The following is a 19,824-nucleotide window of genomic DNA, read 5'->3' as shown; positions in this document are numbered from 1 at the left end:
CCTTTAAGAATCTATAGAGGATCACAATGTCACATGTAGGACTTTTGCTATAAATAGCCAATTGATTTTTAAGTAGGACTATAAGTCTATGTTTGCATTTAGATTATTTACAGATATTTGAAGATTAAATGTAACTTTACAAAACTAACATAGGGTAATAAATTACACATTTATTTTTATTTTTTTTTATCTGAAAGTATATTGAACTAAGAATATATACAGACCTGCCAGAGCTTAGAATTGTATGCTGCTGTGTTTGCAGGAATGTGGGCAGCAAAATTACAACACGCTTCTGTTAACATCCTACTGTATGTCCTCGGTTAGATACACAAGATTGATCGACAATCTCATTATCCAATGAGCGCTTGATTTCCTACACGTACCTCAACTAGTCCCGCCCACCCCGTGTGCATCAGCATCAAGCTAAGGTCACTCTCATTCGGGAACTCAATCTCATACCCAGCAGCAGCACACGAGCGAGGAAGAGTTTTACTGCAAATCCACAGCCACCATGTCTTTATCAAACAAACTCACTTTGGACAAGGTGGATGTGAAGGGGAAGCGCGTGGTTATGAGGTAAGTTAATCGTCAACGTTAAAATACGAAGAAAGCCTCCGAATAGTTCCGTTATTCAAAAACGTCGATAAAGTTACCCTTCAATTTTAGGTGCTTAGTGTACAGATGCCAAGCTACCATGATGTATTGGCATCGATTACGGTTATGTGAATGAACTGAAACGGTAAACCGTTCGATCATTGATAACCGGAAGTGTATCTGTCACGCGTCACGTTTTAGAAATCCCAGATACGTGCAGGATGGCATATATACCAAGAGCACCCACATCCTTTGCTGACTGTCTGTTGCGTTACCCTGATTATTTTCTGTGATGGTAGATATTCAATACAAACTTGACCATAGACGCTATAAAAATGTCTTGGTGAAACGATACCACCCTACAAATGTCAAATGGTCATTTATTTTTGTATCGTACCGACAACCTGTGCGTTTTCACATTCCAAACTGTTTAAGGCTTTCTAACCCTGTGCCATACATCATTTCATGGTTAAGCATGCCATGGTTGTTTTATACATGTATAAAGTATGCACACTAGTTTAATGGCATGTTCGTACTCGTTAGGTTAAGTGCCCACACTTGCTCTGGAATTTTCTTATTACATACATAATTAAAGATTATTTGTAATTTATGTATTGAACAGACTCTTCACCGTAGATGTTTTAACATATTAATTACCTTTAGTATTCAACACGCTGTCTAAAACCTAAAGGCCTGCCAGGAAACAGTCTTTGGCCTCGTTCCACACTTGTCAGCCAATGCGCAGTTTTTTCATTGAACCCAGCCCCGCCCACTGTCTGTGATTCATAATCAAAATCTTCCAATGAAGCTTTTTGTTTGACTCATTTGTAGACTTTTGGGGTTTTGTTCAAATGTCTAACCATAGTTTTAACAGTTGTAATGTGGCAGGCACCTAGTTAGCATCTGTTGTGAGGTGCTTATCAAATCTGATTTTGTGACCCCACTGCCTTGTAAGTTTTTAATATCAATTATTATCAGAAGCCTGTGCAAAACAATCTATAACTGTGCTCTTTATCCTGATTCATTTTACAGACGTGTGGGGACATTAGTATTATGTAATACACAGTTGTCATGGTGACAGTGTGAATGTGCAGTAGTCTGTGTGCTCCTGTAGTGGACCACAGACAGGGATTATTTTTTTGTTGACTCAACATGCTACATTGCTATGCTTATAAAACATTATTGAGAAGCTTTTAAAGTTGACATAATAAAGTGGAAGGTATGAAAGAATTTCTGAAAATAAGTGCTATAATTGGGTCTTCATTGCTTCTATCAAATTGGAAAATGTGAAAAAGAACAATCCAGTAACTTAGTTTTGGTAAAAAAAATCTTTGCAAGTATGTAAAAAAATTGGTTATTGAAATTGAGCTCCCCTTGTGATATCAGAAGGGGATCTTCTTATAGTAATTGCAGATTAAGGGGTGGTATATCTAACCACGCCACTGATATTTAGTGCAAAGAAAGAGAAAATAATTGACTTTACTATTGAGTTTAAATTTAAGCAAACCAACGTTATGGTGATCAGTGTTTACATTTCATTAGCTCATTTGCATTTAAAAGGACACACCCAAAACGGCACATTTTTGCAACAAAGACCTACACAGTGGCAATTTACATATGCTATAATAAATTATACCATCTATATAATGCTTTTTTTTAGCCAAAACTTCACATACGTACTCTTGGACACCAAATATTTTGGCATGAAATTTCCCCTTTAATAATAGTTAAAGGATAATTTTTGTTTAAATAAATATATTGTAACTGAACATAAAGAATAAAGAGTGAATTGAAGAGCTCCGATGCAAAACCCTTTCAAATGTGTTGTTCATGTTTTCTTGTACCGGTATGTTTTTTTTTATCAAACTCTTAATGGATTCTGCCAACAAACCGGTATTTCTGCATGACATGAAGTCACAAATAAGCAGATTTTAACCAAAAGTATTTGATAAACGTATGCTGAGAACATTTGGTTAATAGCATTATCTATTTTTTTATTTAAATGGCATTTAGGGGGTGTGCACACCATAGCTTTTAAAAACGGCAGGCGGACGCTCTGACAGCTTTTTCACCCAAAGTTGAATATTTTTCAACTCTCTGCTGCGCTCCACAATGAACGCAGAAAACCACGGCAAGCTCAGCGTGGAAAAAAACGCGAGCTGCTGCTGTTTTTTTTGAAAAGCGCAACGCTTCCATTGGAAACAATAGAAAAAATGCCGGCTGCTGGAGTAAAAGCTTTGGTGTGCACGCCCCCTTAGAGCCTTTTGCATCTGAGCTCCTCAGTTATTTTTGTTAGTCTTTAGTATTTAGCATAGTCAGTAACAGTTTGTCTACCTAATAAAGTAATCCAAAGTTTAGGATGCTGAGTCCTATGGGATACAGCAGTGTTTCTCACTGGTCAAGGGTAGGCATGGGCCGGTTACCGGTTTCAAGGTATCCCGAGGTTTTAAACAGTCAAGGTTTCAAAACCACTGAAATGTGAGCTGTGTTTATACAAAATTCATTAAATCAGTCAGTCATGTGATTGATTTGATGTTTACATAACGAAAATATTATTTATTTTTTGAAAAAATATTATTTAAAGGCTTAATTTTTACCTGGCATTTGAAAATAACACATTTCAGTGTTGCAGTGGCAATACCGCAACACCCCTAAAACTGTGGTGTTTTTGCTAAAGGTCATACTGCCAGAATCTTATACCGGTCCATGCCTAGTCAAGGGCCCACTAGGGCATCTCGACAAACTTCCAAGGGGGCCCTCAAGATTACCTAAAATGTTATTAGTATTAAAACAAAACGATTAAATAAACTAAATTTCAAATAATTTTTAAGTGTTTCGTTTTTTTGCAACAAATATACATCTGTCTAGTTTTGCCAAGCTCCAGAATATTCTGTATGGTAGAAATTGTGGTCAGTGGGGGGCCTTGAAGTGAAAAAGGTTCAGAACCCTTGGGATTCGGCTTGGAAAAGTTGTCATACTAGTTATTTCTCCTAAAGTTTAAAATATTTCTATGGATAATTTTAAGTTTGACATAATTGCAACATTTTATGTAGCTAATGCATTTAAAGTCAGATGGCATCATGTTATTTTGTCTCTTTCCCATAGGGTTGACTTCAATGTCCCCATGAAGGACAAGACAATAACAAATAACCAGAGGTGAGTTAGTAATTTTATACCAATAGTGTTGTATAAAGTTTCATTAATCCCTTCAAATGACTGTAATCATCACACCCATCAAAGTTTATATTCTGAACTGTTCATGTTAGTTTCTTTCTCAATGGATCCATTGACGATAAAATAATCATAAATAAATGAAATGTATTCATCTTTGTATTAAATGGTAATGTCTGCATGATGATATAAATGCACCATAAACCAACTACTAAAATTATATATAAAATATATGTAAAATTATTATATTTAATTGACTTAATTAAATGATGTCATGTTGGCCCCTGTTATATTAGTAACTAACAAAATCTATACATGCTCAGAATCAAGGCTGCAGTCCCATCCATCAAGCACTGTTTGGACAATGGAGCTAAAGCTGTAGTCCTGATGAGTCACTTGGGTCGACCTGATGGTGTCCCAATGCCAGACAAATACTCTCTGGGGCCCGTGGCTGCAGAACTCAAGAGCCTGCTGGGAAAGTAAGAGAGCTATGACAGTTACAATACCCAACACGTGCTTCTTAACCTACACATATTTACACGGGTATTTAAATCTTGGTTATTAATAACCTTAACCTTTAGCACTTCGGCAAATCCCTCCACATCTGTTTGACAACAGTGATGAAGCTGCATGTGTTTTCTACATAAACAGTATACTCAAAGTGACATTTTAATAGTTATACATTTTTCAGTGATAAACAATTTGCTGTTCACACGTCTGCACTGATCTATATTAAACTTCTTCGGTTACTTTTGTCTCTGAAGAGAAGTTCAGTTCCTAAAGGACTGCGTGGGTCCAGAAGTTGAAAAGGCCTGTGCAGACCCACCGGCAGGTTCTGTCATTCTGCTGGAGAACCTGCGGTTTCACGTGGCCGAAGAGGGCAAAGGCAAAGACGCATCGGGTAACAAGGTCAGTTTTCGGGCAGCGGCTACTTTTAAGTGCATCTTGTACAGTAGCAACAGTGGCTTGAAATGGCACCTGAAGAATAAGTAAATAGATGGTGGCTTGTTGTAAACCATGAACTTTTAAACTACTATTTAAGTTAGCAAGTAGCTAATAAGCTTTAAAACAAGTCGTGCAAGCTAAATATCCACAAAGAGAAGTTTGCTGCTCTCAAAGGCCAGAGGTGGCTGTGATACTGTATACAGAGATACTGTATACAGTTGACCCCATTGACATTTGTAGGAAGGTCATATCTGTCCATGTGGCTTTTCTGGTCCTCATGGCCCTGATTGGAATGCATGCTGGGAAGAAGAGAAGGGAGGAAGGACGGGGTGGGGACAAAAAACGAAACAGCCATGGTCTCGCAGGCGAATACAGTGAACTTGGTGCCTGGTGTTTTATTGGCACCTTTGCAGCGTTTCATTTACTGTAGTTCAAGTTTCATGAACTTTGAGTGCTTTTGGAAAGAAGTAACATGATCATGATTACATGAATATAGAGTTTTCTCCATTAGGTTCCTCTGTAACCCTTTTTATTTGTACTATACTTTAATAGAGATTGTATTTTATAGTCATTTTATATAGTACATTAAAGGGACACTCCACTTTTTTTGGAAATAGGCTTATTTTCCAGCTCCCCTAGGGTTAAACACATTTGTAACTTTTTGGAAAAGCTGATCTCCGCGTCTGGCGCTAGCACTTTTAGCATAGTTTAGCATCATCCATTGAATCTAATTAGACCATTAGCATTGCGCTAAAAAATAACCAAAGTGTTTTGATATTTGTCCTATTTAAAACTTGACTCTTCTGTAGTTACATCGTGTACTAAGACCGACAGAAAATTAAAAGTTGTGATTTTCTAGGCCGATTTAGTTAAGAACTACACTCTTATTCTGGCGTAATAATCAAGGACTTTGCTGCTGTTATGTGGCTGCAGCAGGCGCAATGATATTACGCAGTGCCCGAAAATAGTCCCCTTGGTAGCTTTCAATAGCAGGGGACTATTTTCCTTCGATTTTAGTACACGATGTAACTAGAGAAGAGTCAAGTTTTAAATAGGAAAAATATCAAAACTTGGTTATTTTTGAGCACGATGCTAATGGTCTAATCAGATTCAATGGATTATGCTAAGATACGCTAAAAGTGATAACACCAGACCTGGAGATCAGTAGCCTGGATGCCAGCCGATCTTAGCCCCGCCCACAAGATTTTGAGGACAGGAAGATCGGTCTGGGGTTTCTGCGTTGAGGAGCTACTATGCTAGACCCAAAGCTGGTCGAACCAATCAAATTGTCAGGGCGGGCTTTATACGATGATGGACAGATGATCAACAGTAACGTAATGAACCACGTCACCAAAGAGCGTGTGTGTTTAATCTGTGACAACGAAATGGCTGCCGCTGTAGAATTCAGATGTGTGGATTCTGACATTGAGTCTGTTCTAAAAGATATCGACAGAGCATTGATTTTAAAAGAGGAACAGAGAAACGCGAGCAAGGCATTTGTTGATGTTTTTGCCGTCATTCCTACGGGATTTGGCAAAAGTTGGTTGCAACTGAAAGTTGTATCTAGGCTATGCAACTCGGCGTGCATGACGAGATGGATATAATTAGCGGTCGTTGCCAGCTTCTTTCGGAAGCCCGGAATCGTGGTTGCTGAATAAGTGGAGGGACATGCTAGGCTCCAATATTTTCAAGCCAACGTAAAGGGTATCGTTGTGGATGAAGTTCACCTAACGTACAAATGGTAAGAGATAGTCTTACTGTATGACTTAGTAAATACTTAATGATGTGATATAAACGAAATGTTGTAAACATAGTAGGTGTTGATGTACGTTCTCTAAGACTTAGTATAATCACAATCTTAGTGTCATTGTAGCGAAATAACTAGCAGTTCGGTCAGGCTACAAAAGACGTAACGTACGTCACACACTCCGTTGCTCTGATTGGTCGTAGGTCTATCCAATTGAGTGCAGAGGCATTTTTCGGTTGAGACACACCTCATAATTATAGCTCAATGGAGCGGTATCAGACTCAAATTCTGACTAGAATTGAGTATGACAACGTCAGGCTAGGAGATCAGCTGAATGGATTCCAAAACGGTAAAAATCAAATGTTTAACTCTAGGGGAGCTGGAAAATTAGCCTTTTTTTTGTAGTGGAGTGTCCCTTTAAAATCGATGCATTAGAAAGATCTGCTTCATGACACTTTATATCCAGCTTGGGTCATTTTCTAATAAAATGTTACATAATTTTAAGTTGCTTATCTTTTTTTTATTTAAGAGCACAATACGTAAGAATTATCAATTAAAGGGGACATGGCATGAAAAAATTAAGAATGTTACGGGGACATAATTTTTACACATAAGTAATAAGCAGTGTTTTATGTCTAGTTAAATATGTTTTAATCTGCAGTTGACATCATATTTATAAGCTAATAAATGATTTTGTTTATTTTTAGACCAAAGCAAGTCAGGCGGAAATTGATTCTTTCCGCGCCTCCCTGTCCAAGCTGGGTGACGTCTACATCAATGACGCCTTTGGAACTGCACACAGGGCACACAGGTACTAGGTTGCTTTATTACACAAAATCGTATTAGCCTACTTTAGAAAGTTTGGTCTGTTGCTATACGTTTGTCAAGTTAATTGTTTTCATACCACTCGCTTCAGCTCCATGGTTGGAGTGAACCTCCCCCAGAAGGCAGCTGGTTTTCTGATGAAGAAGGAGCTGGACTACTTTGCCATGGCCCTTGAGAAACCCCAAAGACCTTTCCTGGCCATCCTCGGAGGGTGAGACTTTTTTTGGGTTTAGTGATGAACGGTTCTTTTTAATCTTGTAACATCTGTAAAGGAAGGAAATTATAATCGCAGACAGAGGTGAGAGAAAGAAAACTGGTGCTGCATTTTTAAAGTAAAGGTTCCCCAGATATGCCAGACAGCTAATGCACTATAATTGTTTGTTAGATAATGTACCAGGAGCAAGAACCCTGCAGTAAGCATTAATGACACTCCAAAAATAGTTGCGTTCATGCGGTTATGCAATAACAAGATGTGTGACAGTGAGTCTGATCTACGTGCTCTGTAAAGCAGTTTGTCCATTTAGGGCTACTGTAGAAACATGGTTGCGCAAAATGGCCACTTTCATGGAAGAGTACCCACGCTGTATGTAGATAAAACGGCTCATTCTAATGTAATAAAAACAATACGGTTTATTATGTAAGGTCTTTATACACCACTGATAGTTATGTATATTGCATACACTGTCAAGCGATCCTCCAAACGTTGAATAATCCCATCCTATTCATGGCTTCTTGTCATTTAAAATGGATTAATCTATGTGCCAAGCCGACAGGTAAAGGAATATGGTCAGTCAAAATAACCAAGTGCCAAGTCCTCTTGTGGAAATAGAGACTCCAGTGTTAATGATTTGCATTTTTACTGAGTTGTTGCACAACATCCACACATACTATGTCTTTTTTTTGCTCTTGAAAGCAAAAAGTATTCATTGGTTATTACGAACTTGCAATGATTACATTACGTGTGTGGTTTGTCCCAATAACAAAGTTCACTGAAGCAAATGACACACTGATAAGCCATGATGCATTTGTTCAATAAGATCTGTTTGTGATCTAATGAAGTTTTTACTCCTTACTCTTTCTTTATGATGTAAGAAGCTTAAATCGCATTATAATGAAATGTAAAATTAATGAAAATGGACAATGTAGTGTAAATACTTTATTTGACTCTGTCTTTTAATGTTTACAGGGCTAAGGTCAAAGATAAGATTCAACTGATCAACAACATGTTGGATCAAGTGAATGAGATGATCATTGGTGGAGGAATGGCATTTACCTTCCTCAAGGTCCTTAACAACATGGAGGTGAGTGGACTGAGGTTACCAAGCCAAACCTCCAAAAAAAAACATCTAGTTCCAGCAGTCTGCAACAGTTTTTGATTTATTCATCAACATGCAATCCGAAATGTATAGGACTTTTATTCCTTATGCTGCATACACCCCAAACGTGAAGCATCGAATTCCTTGCTCTCGATTCCTCGCGGGATTTAACTTCATGTCATACGAATCTATTCGTGTCTATCTGCATCTATTCACATCTTTATATTTGACTTTGTATGTTATCTACTCGCGCAAATTTTTGAATTCACATTTTGTGTGTACTCCCCACATGCCGCGTACACACCAAACGCGAAGTGGCAATTGTGCCGCCCAGTTTACATCATTCACATCGTCCCGCATCTATTTGTGTCTGTTGTGCACACATCAAACGCGAAACATCACGTTTCCAACTCTATATTACTTGCAGGATTTAACTTTGTGTCATGTGAATTTTTCGCTTCATGAAGATGCGTTTATGGTAGAGGTCTTCTCAGCTCCAAATAAATGTACCCGACCCGAAACAACCCAAATCACTTTATACCCGAACCCGACAAGCATAAATAATAAAAAAGACCCAACCTGAGAAAATTTGACCCAAACCAGTGGCAATTATTTTTTACTTTACTGGACCCGAAAGGAAACGACACCGGCGTGTGTGCAGTCTGCAGCTTAGCATGCAGCAGTCAGAAAGAAACTTCGCTGGTCTCGCAACCAATTTGGTGAGCTGCTCCATTTGTTGGTAATGGTAAGACACCAAGATAACTTCTAAAATGTACATTTTAAAACTGTCTGTCTCAATGAAAATTAACCTACTGCCAGCCACACAATGTCGCTAAGCGCTCTTGGCAAACAGGAGAGCTTTGAAAAGGACATTGACGCACACACACGAGAGAGTTTGTGTCCGTTCGGCAAAAACACATTCATTTTAAATTACCCGAGAACTGATGCCGCTATATTATACCAGACCCGTGTCCGAGGCACACCTGAAACTTTTAGACCCGAACCCGATCGGGTCTCAGGTCGAAGCTCAGGTTTTCAGATCTAACCGGACCCATGAAGACCGCTAGTTTAAGGCTTATAGCCCGTGTTTTCGTATCATGACTTTGCGTCATTCGCACTGCCCCACGCAAGTTCACGTCTGTTTGCGTCTCGCAAATTGTTGAATTCGCATTTGGTGTGTACGCCCCATTATGCTGCATACTTCGCATTTGGTGTGTATTGCTTTACTCGCTCTAGATTATGAATTTTTCACTTGAGTTGAATATGTCCAACTTGTACAAAGATGCGTGTTTGCATGGCAATTGAGTCGCCCAATTCGCAAAAGTCGCGTCATTGGCATCACCTTGCACAAGTTGGCATCAATTCGCGTCTTTGCATTGACTTAGTTGAATTTGTGTTTGGTGTGTACGCCCCATTAGACCAATGGTTCCTAAACTTTTATTCCATAGCCCACTTAGACGGGTATCATTTAAAAAATAAAAAATATTTTTTATAGAAAATACAGAAAAAAGGTTTAGAAATGCAATAAAATTGCTCTTTTTTTTTTTTCTTTAATTTTTTTTAGAAGAGAGTAGTTTATATTTTCAAAATGTAAGTTTAATTGCAATCTCAAAATACCCGATATCAAAACCATTGCCATTAATAGGACAAAACTGTTTTTGTGTCATTCACTACAACACTAAAACAAAGTGACTTTGCGTGACCCCTCCTAATCCCACTGTGCGACCCTGACCCACAGTTTGAAAACGGATGCCTTACATGAATCCTAAATTATAATGCTGTTGTGTATATCATCCACAAGGGGGTGTGCTTATTCCCTTTTTTATTGCTTTGTCATCCAATGAATTGCAGATTCTTTACTGAGGAACTTGTAACATCTTACCACTTGTAGTTTTAAAATGGTTTCTTTTGTACTGCTCAGATCGGCACATCCCTGTATGATGAAGAGGGTGCCAAAATTGTGAAAGATCTGATGGCTAAGGCAGAGAAAAATGGCGTGAAGATCGCACTTCCGGTCGACTTTATCACTGCCGACAAGTTTGATGAGAAGGCCACAACCGGGACTGCCACAGTAGCAGATGGTATTCCAGCCGGCTGGATGGTAAGACATGCACATAATAATAAAAAGCGACGGACGCAGGAATGACGTATTTTTAACCTGGAAGTTTGCAGGACACTGGTTCCCTCGTAAAAATGACCATTCATTTTTTTTCTATAAACTTATCACAAAAAAAGAAGCAAAAGTTGCATGTTTTATGCAACAAGATAAACTTCACAGATGAATACAAATTTTGTTTTCAAAATTCATAAAAGTTGTATTAATCTGTGAAGACTAACTTGTTGGACAAATCGTGTTAAGTGTCATAAACTTTTGTTAAACACAGAGCTTATTTTATGCGATAATACAAAAGTCTATGGGTCACATGAAAAGTGTCCCGCTAACTTCTGGTTTAGCCTACAACAATAAATCATCTCTGCTGCACTCTATAAGGTTTAACTAAAAATAATAAATGATTAATTTTGTCACACAAATTTCTCTGTACTTAATTTTTTTTGGTTACCTTTCTATCCAGGGTCTGGATTGTGGTCCTGAGAGCTCAAAGCTCTTTTCTGAGGCTGTAGCCAGAGCCAAGCAGATTGTTTGGAACGGACCTGTCGGTGTATTCGAGTGGGAAAACTTCGCTCATGGAACCAAAAGCTTGATGGACAAAGTTGTGGAAGTGACCAAAAATGGCTGCATCACCATCATTGGTAAGAATTTCACAAAATATCATAAAATGTCAAACTTGATCATCACTTGATTTATAACTCAACTCATCTTTGTTTTTTTCAGGTGGAGGAGACACAGCGACATGCTGTGCCAAGTGGGACACGGAGGACAAGGTTAGTCATGTGAGCACAGGGGGCGGAGCCAGTCTGGAGCTGCTGGAGGGTAAAGTGTTGCCTGGTGTTGATGCCCTCAGCAACGTATAAGCGCTCAAACCCTCTTCTGCCGGAGGTTTGGTACTCATCGTCTCCCAAAAAGCAATCATCCTTAATCACTCGGCGTTTGGTCAGTGCGATACAAATGATGGCACCTGCTCTCTCTGTGGACAGCTAACAGTATGCTGTGCTCTTGTTTGCTCATACACATTCAGATCATCCACTCGCTTTCTATCAAATTATCTAACGGGGGACATCATTTCTCAAATTGTGTTTTTAAGAGAGATAAGGAGACCAGTTGTTACTGTTATTTTGAGAGATTGATCATTTGTTTTTCCTGCTCAAGTGTTGATGTCATCCCATTACAGTTTGAATGTACGTATTCAGTGTCTGTAAAGCTTTGTGTGTTGTAACTGTAGATGAGATATTTAATATTTGTCCCTCATAGATGTTGAGTAAATATATATATATAAAACTGTAGACACTTTGCCCCCCATATTGCACTTGTCATCTTTGACCTGCAGCTTATGAGATAGATGTTCCTCACTGGAAATATTATGATAGGCCCAGGCAGTCTGATGTGGTATAAGAACAACAACAAAAAAATAATAAAAATATGAAAACGTAATATTTGGTCCGAGTCATTTTGTGTGTTGAAAATATGTTGGACTTATTTTGTATTGCACTTAAAGAGAAACATGGGAGCCTATTTCTTATTCTACTAAAAATTTCATCAGATTAATAAAATTAAGGTTCAAAGAGTGAATGTAACATCACTGTTATGCATTTTTACCACACAGGGGCGCTCAATTATAGTGTGTAGACTACACTGAGAGGAAAGCACACTATGAAGTCAACATGTGTCTGCACAGAGGTGTAAATTAATAGGGTATGGTTCTTTCAGTGCACTGGATGTAGTTTTGTATGTGTCTTTACAGAAAAAAACAAAAGCTTTTGTTTCTTTTTTAATTTGGAACTCGTGTGCGCATGCGTGTTGCTTAATTCAATCACACTTAAAATGTGAACATCTGTTTACAGTCTTTCATTTAAAGGCACACGCCATTATTACAAATTATGGTATCTGATTGGTTTAAATATGCTTATTGTTGATCGTATATTTTCTTCTTTTTTTTAGGTACAAAATAACAATTTATATTTGTATGGGTTTGGTCTTCGTAATAAAATCTATTTAACGTTAGTATATAAACCCCAGGACAAACATGGCATTTCCATTGAACGATATGAGACCGTTACTTCATCAAACAAAAGTAGAGCTCGGCTTTAGTTTCTATTCATCTTAGAAAATGAGAAAGGATAGAGGAAGGGTGTGCTATTGTTTATTTAGTGAAAGGCAACTTTTAAGCACATATAGTTGATGTCATGTCACCTTCATTAAGCTTTTACAAATGCAACTCTTTGCTTTTGTTGTGCAGCTGTTCTCATAATACAGGGAAATGTTGAAGCGCAACTCTTTTGTGTCACAGGTGCACAAAAGTAATTTGTGGGTCTCATTGGCATATATGGGCTCGCTATGTATTTAAAACGCATTAAAAGATCTGCATTACTAAACAAGAACACCTGCAAAGATAAGATTACAATTTTTATGTTAAATTATGTTTGTTTTATTTTGATGGTTAGATGTTTATTACAGAAAGATATGGAAAAATAAATCGATTCTATTCAAGGTACATTAAAAGTATGTTACTGGAAGCAACACATGACGGGTTCCTGATCTTAAGACGAACAAAAGCTTTTTGTGTTTTTTCGCCTGAGCGGCGTTTCTCAAAGCCAACAGAAAGGCAAGAACAATCCGGAGGAGGGCTCTCCGAGCTTTACAAAAACCCTTTGGATTGCCTGAAACTCTCTAAGCAAGGGGGATTGTTTTTTCTTTTTCTTTTTTTTAAGTAGGTGTACTAGACTTGACATCAAAGTACCGCGAGAGCGATTAGAAAGCTGGACTTTCAAAATTCTCTCGCGGTACTTTGATGTCATGATCCAATCGATATGCGCAGCTTTTAAAGAATTAGAATTCGTTGCTTGCAGCCTTTTTACAGAGAGGGCAGAGAAGAGGGCAGTCCTTCCCCTCACGGCGCATTTCAACTGGAAAACACATTTCTCCAACTCAAAAAATGTCATGGAGCAGGGTGAACGCGTTTCATGTGAGGAAAAGTGCAAACAATATCGGAAAGTGCCCTCGGGTTGACGCTTTTAAACTTTTGTGAAGCGCGCGAGACGCGTTGGATGCAACTGAAGTAGACGTTTAACGGACATAAAAACTTCTGAAGTACAAAACCGGCGGCAGGTCGAAATAAAGTAAGCGGATCTTCGCGAGATTTATGAAGGTAAATAAATTACACATGTGAATGATTATTATTTGATGTAATCATGTTAGTAAATATGTGTTTTATTCAGTCGTAACCTAAGAGTTTCGTTGAGGAAAAAAATTACATACAAGGCTTGTTTTTAGGAAACAATGAGCATTTTATTATATAATTTCATTCGTAAGCATTTAAAAATGCGAATTTTAGGTAGTTTGCACCCTCTTGCAGTCAAAGAAAGACAGTGCTGTTGCTTAATAAAGATTAAAAATGAGTAACGTTACATGCACTGTATTGACACATTTGCTGCAGTCAGCCTGTTCCTTATGGCCTTAAGACATAACGTTACATGGATATGGGTTAACAATTAATCATGTTTAAATATACAAGTTCCTATAATGTGCATATGTGTTTTCATAATAATATTTATATAGCTGTATATGGCTTTTAAAAAACTTCAGTTTAAAAATAACACTGATGCATCATATTATTAACTGTCAGTCATGCACCTTTATTTATTGTGACTGCAGTTTCAGCGTGACCCCAGTAATGAATTAAACTGCACAGGGGTTCATTAGAGGCCCTGTGGATGGATGTCACCCCTCTCTCCTCTAAGGAATGCTGCCCAGGGGCGAGGGGGAGCTGAAAACACAGATATGCACATTACATAGGGCAGGAATGCAGTCATGTGTTTTGTAAATCAAAGCATGGGTCTCAGTTATGAGGACCACTCAGGGTTTCAGACTCGCCTTTATAAGGTGCAACTAATTGCTCTATACTAGTTAACGGTTGCTAGCAGAAGCATAGGTCCTGCCTCATAATGCTTTCATTGAGTCCGTTTCATTTAAGTGCTCTGGTGTGCGCCCCTTTCTGAATGCCGTGAGGTCCTGTTTATTCAGATTTCCCAAAAAAAGTTGCTAGGGTAGCCGTGGACGCCATTCCAGGAAATGTACAGAACGAACCCACGGCTTTATTAAGTACATTCAGCATTCGGATGCTATCCTCTCCCTTCCTGTCAACACAACAGTTTCATGGAAGAGCCAGAGCGCTTTTAGTTGTAAAGGTAGCGAATGACTGCCAGAAAAGTGCCTAGCGGCATTGACTCACGGTGCAGGAATGTCAGCTCTCTTTCGCTTTTCCCTCCTCTCTCTCCATCTCTTTCCATCTCTTACTTCCTCTGCCTCCCTCCTCTTTCTCAAAAGGGGCCAAAGTTCTGCTTGCTGACTCAGCCTCCAAATCACCCAACTGCCTTTTTCCACTGAGATTTTAGGACCCTAAAGTCTGCACCGCTTACTGAAGTTTTACAATTAGGTTGTGTCCAACAGAGAATTGTCATTTACCATGTCCATTTAAAACAAAATCACACTTTTAGACATGCACCTATAAACGGGCATGATGCCAACTAGGGCTACAACTGCTATTTTATTTAATTAATTAAAGCTTATTAAAAAGCAATAAGCTGTTATCTTACTATGGTTAGAGTCTACTGCAAGTTGACCTCTAGCCCCTGACCTCTAATCCCTTTGTTAAACATTTTACATTTGATGCAAATCAACTTACAGTGCATTCAAGCTAACCATTTTCTTTTTATCAACATGTTTGTTTTTTGAGAGTCGAACCCATAACATTTGCATTGCTAATGCAATGCTTCAACATTGAGCTACACAAACACTACGAAAAATAAGAATTTTCATAAAAAATTTGCTTTCGGATACTATGTTTAACATATAAGACATTGATTAATCGATCATTGAAGCATTAGTTCGTTGGTTGGAACCCTAATGTTTAGGAATTCAACTGAATTTAGCCCAAAATAGCATTTTTTATGTTATTCAGCCAAATAAGCGAAAAGACTGAATAAATTTAACAGAACAATAGCGTTTTTGGTGATGCTATCAAATAGCAACCAGCATAGAGTGAGAGGTGTGCACGTTTTATAAATGCAGCAAACATATGGAGATGCTTTTAAAGTCTCATAGAAAGATGCTTTTTTGCTATATTGGGCCGAAAAGCTTTGATTGACAAATATTCGGTGCATCCCTAGGACAATTGTTGGCTATACTGTCATCTACACTTCTTGTGTAATTTAATGCTTTTAGTGGAAGCATGCAGTGTGATTTGTATCCGCTTACCTCAGGGCATTGAAGTCAGACACTGGAATGTGTCACCATATTTCAGACACCATGGGTGAGGTTTAGCGTCACACCACTCTCTCATCTTCAGTCCATTTATTGCTCAAACAGGATGTGTTACTCAAAATTTCACTAATGGTAGGAAATCAAACAAGTTTTAGGTAGTCCAGTTATGCAACTGGAATATTCACCTTTGTGGCGAATGGAGGTGTTTTTGAGGTCAAACTGTGTGGTTGATTGGTTACCTTGCCAAAATCTTTTCATTAGCTTAATTTAGTGGTGCTGATGCTTTGCCACGTAGCTATGGATATAAATCATCCTTCAAACCGTGTTGCATGTAGAGTTTGTATGTATTTGTATGTATACTTAAACTATGTATTTTTCATAAGTAATCAAATTTATTATTTTTTCCTGGCAAATTATAAAACCAAACTGAAAAACCAAATAGCTTATGTGTCAATAAGAATAAAAAAGTGTTGGGGTGTCTTTTTACATGGACCAGTAAAAAAAACATTTAGTAATACAAAACACACAATCTACTACATAAAAACAACCTGACAACATCTCAGAACACGGAGTCCCGTTTCTACTAGAGGTTGACAGATATTGGATGTTGCCAATTTGCCGAACTAAGGTGGACACTAACTGCCGATAACCAACAAACTGTGTTGAACTTTATTACAAAATTATAATACAGAATTGACCAAATAATTTGTACTTAAATTCGTAAAAAATGAATATATATATATATGTGCAGGAAAGTTGCAACCATGTCAGTACGCAAATGAGCAGTCCAAACTTAATTTCAGAGTGCATTTTTAATTTTGGTCGGGCATGCTACCTTAAGAAGTTTATCATAAAACTACAGCACGCTATGTCTGTTTGACTTTACTGCGCTGTGTACAGCGATCATAAAAAGACAGGTAGTCTATTAATGTTAGCATCCTCTCAGCCTTGTTGGAAAACGTATACAACTAATGCAGCATATTATCTATTTCTTACTTACTATCTAATCTATTTCTTACTTATACAGGTATATAATTTATAATAGATAATATGACAATGTGAACTGTAGTGTTCTGTACCTTTTTACTTGGTTTTACGTCCACGTGCAATGTATCCTCTGTTGCTATGTATAATCCCCAGCGGTGTGTAGAATCACATCATGTGTCAAAACAATCAGCACGAGGCACTAATGTTGTTTGTAGTAGAGGGCGCTCTACTACTTTGTAATGCAGTGCACTGCTTCCCGCTGTCTTTCCTGTTGCGTCTGCAACAATCGTTATAAGGAGGAGACTATAATAGTTATTATTATCTTTATCGGCACAGATTCATCTAATTTGACCTAGTTTTTACACATACGCAAGGGTTTGCATGCAGTGCATGTGTAGCAAATTTTGTCATCAGAATAATTTTTTTGTAACCAAATCTTTGTAACCCCGCCTACTTTCTAGGCGTATGTCGCACATGCGTGTACAGGGGAATGTAGTATGTAGCTCACGAGATGCATTGCATTTTGTCGCAATATGGGCATATGTCAAACGTCTACGTACACATGAGTCAAATAAATTATTCTTTGCAAGCCTGTGCGCTAGACCCTACGCGTACATTAAACACACTAATACAGTTTAATGAATACAATTTAACAACAATTTATTAAAAGTTTTATTTAAAATTACATATAGACCGATGTATTTTTGCTGTCACTACGACAATGCTACTTACAATCAACCAAATGTTTAACTTGGTTTACTGATCGTGCATGTGTTGACTGCCGATGCTCCCGTGTGCACGGCTGTGTGCTTCGGTTGTGAGCCCTCATGTTGACTGAGGAACATACTGTATACTGAGCTAAATGCACTTTCTAATATGTAAAAAGGCATTGCATTCCTAGTCTTTGTTTTCTTGTTGTTTGTTCTAAACTTTGTTTGCAAAGATCCGCTACTTTTCTTCATCTATCCTAAAATTGTGAATGATCCTGAAGTATATTTGCAAAGCTGTGCGTAGTGGCGACGTATGCGTGCGCAAGGCGGATGTGGGAAGAAACTATACTGTACCTCTTTTTTTTGCTTTGACGAAACCTGCTTGCGCTCTGATGATGCAACGTTTGTTATTGTTTCCAATGCTTGACGAGAAACGGACGTACCTTTTCTTTACGTCCAACGTTACACAAAAGAAAAGTTTTTTAGCCCCTATTCTGTCAATTTATTTGCAGATTAATGAAACCACGCCAAAAATCTAGCATTTGAAAATAAGTTATTATGGGTTTAAAAAATGAAATGTGTCCAATTCCGTGACATTCCGTGTTGTACAGTAAATTCCATTTTTATGCTTGGATTCCGTGAATCCGTTCATGTTTTCCACATAATGGAAATCGTAGGGCCCTATAGTACAAAGATTATAATATGTAACATATTAAGCAGTGTATACATTTGACCAAGATCTTGCCACTTTTAACCCCCACATCTGTCTTGTACATGACCATAACTTTGTTCATTGTCACTTAGGTCATAAATCTTGAATTTTATAGCTATAAACCCTGACAAAATGGAAGTGCGTGTGTGTGTTGGGGGGGGGTGCTTGAATTTATCTTTTTATGTAGATGAAGGAAACTGGTGCAGAGCTTCAGTGGCAAAGATGAATCAGGGATCTCATCTCTCCACCACATGCTTTTCATTAAGGGTTTGGATGGAGAAGTGGGTGGGTGGGGGGTTAAGAGGGAGTTGAGGGGAGCAGCGCTGTGTTTCCAAATACTTGGGCCTGTATCAGGGACTTGTGGGGGAAAAACCACATTATAGAGACCTTCTTACAGTTAGGGAATGAAGGGAAAGAAGAAATAGAGCGAGTTATTTGGTGACTCATGTTGGATTTCTTTTTTGCCATAATGGCATACAGGTTTGCAAGATCTCTCATGCACTTCTTTTTTCTTTATAATTTATTTAAGGTTATAAAATGTGACTTTTTTTAACGAGTAGATTGAATTTCCTCAAAACTATTCCAGTAAAGGTTATGCCTGTTTAAAGATTTTTGGAAGATTAATATCTCAAGGCATGTTACAAACAACTATGTTCAACAATTAGGAATTTTCTGCTCTAAAATAGCTGAATACTCAGCAAACTAAAGTGTTATGGCCCCAAGTGTTGTCTTCTGGTTTCTCTCTGCGTTCACTTCACATCAGGCCCCTCTTGCATGTTTAAAAGAACGCAGTCCATTGAAATGAATCACAGTGCGTTCCAAGAAAGCAGCACAATCGAGGGAGGAGGTGGATTAATGCACCGGAGACATATTGCGGCGAACATGGAAATGGAGGTAGAGAGAAGGAGCAGATGTGTCAGAGTTTCTTGGCCTAGTTCTTTTCCAGTACAGCAGTGTGAGAATCTCTCTCTGTGCCGGGAGTCATGGACACAGGGGGAGGCTGAGCTTTATGCTTTCTCCACGGTTGCAGCGCCAGACCTTTCCAGAAAGGAATGTTGCGTTTCCTGCTTGGTTCCTGCCATGTGTTTTTCAATTCCCCCCTCTGCCCTAATCTCTCTGTCTGCATGTGTCTTTGTTCCCTGAATGTTCCTTTGTCACTGTCTTATACACTTATTAGATTTATCATGTAGGATTTATTTATTGTATGAATACTTCATGTGAGGGTAGTTGGAAATAGGTCACACAATTCAGATTTTTCCCATTGATGTAGTTAATTGTGATCATTATTTTACATGATTAATGGAATTTATGTTGAAATGCTTATTTATGTGGGACAACTGCATGCTGTTATGTAGTTTACATGTACAAAACAAAAAAGTGTTTTCCTAAATCACTTTGTTGTTTAATACATCACACCAGCCCTCTTCCAAAACAAAACT

At 38.2% G+C, this 19,824-nt stretch overlaps 2 protein-coding genes across 3 annotated transcripts in view; both read left to right on the top strand.

Moving 5' to 3' along the window:
• The first annotated feature begins 417 nt into the window (after nt 1–417).
• On the top strand, nt 418–12,148 carry pgk1 (phosphoglycerate kinase 1). Its single transcript, XM_065287394.1, has 10 exons — nt 418–576; nt 3,700–3,750; nt 4,089–4,244; nt 4,530–4,674; nt 7,165–7,268; nt 7,374–7,493; nt 8,469–8,583; nt 10,520–10,699; nt 11,172–11,349; nt 11,432–12,148. Exons 1-10 carry the CDS (start codon nt 512–514, stop codon nt 11,569–11,571), a joined length of 1,254 nt encoding a protein of 417 aa, XP_065143466.1. The 5' UTR covers nt 418–511; the 3' UTR covers nt 11,572–12,148.
• Nucleotides 12,149–13,613: 1,465 nt separating this feature from the next.
• amot (angiomotin) overlaps nt 13,614–19,824 on the top strand; it is a 32,959-nt gene continuing 26,748 nt past the window's right edge. The window contains exon 1 of one of the 2 annotated variants that reach the window (XM_065287391.2): nt 13,614–13,862. The gene's annotated coding sequence lies outside the window, so the exon portion shown is untranslated. The remainder of the gene's footprint in view (nt 13,863–19,824) is intronic. The other variant, XM_065287393.2, reaches the window with a different exon arrangement.

Source organism: Paramisgurnus dabryanus, chromosome 18, assembly GCF_030506205.2.
Source record: "Paramisgurnus dabryanus chromosome 18, PD_genome_1.1, whole genome shotgun sequence".
Taxonomy (NCBI): domain Eukaryota; kingdom Metazoa; phylum Chordata; class Actinopteri; order Cypriniformes; family Cobitidae; genus Paramisgurnus; species Paramisgurnus dabryanus.
The sequence above is the reverse complement of the archived record's forward strand: the minus strand, read 5'-3'. Positions and strand labels throughout refer to the sequence as shown.

Bases quoted from the DNA above. Each gene is read 5' to 3' on its own strand.
- pgk1 (XM_065287394.1), top strand. From the start codon at position 512: ATGTCTTTATCAAACAAACTCACTTTGGACAAGGTGGATGTGAAGGGG. The intron at 3,751-4,088 runs GTGAGTTAGTAA...ATACATGCTCAG, and splicing joins ACAATAACAAATAACCAGAG to AATCAAGGCTGCAGTCCCAT. The intron at 7,269-7,373 runs GTACTAGGTTGC...CACTCGCTTCAG, and splicing joins ACTGCACACAGGGCACACAG to CTCCATGGTTGGAGTGAACC.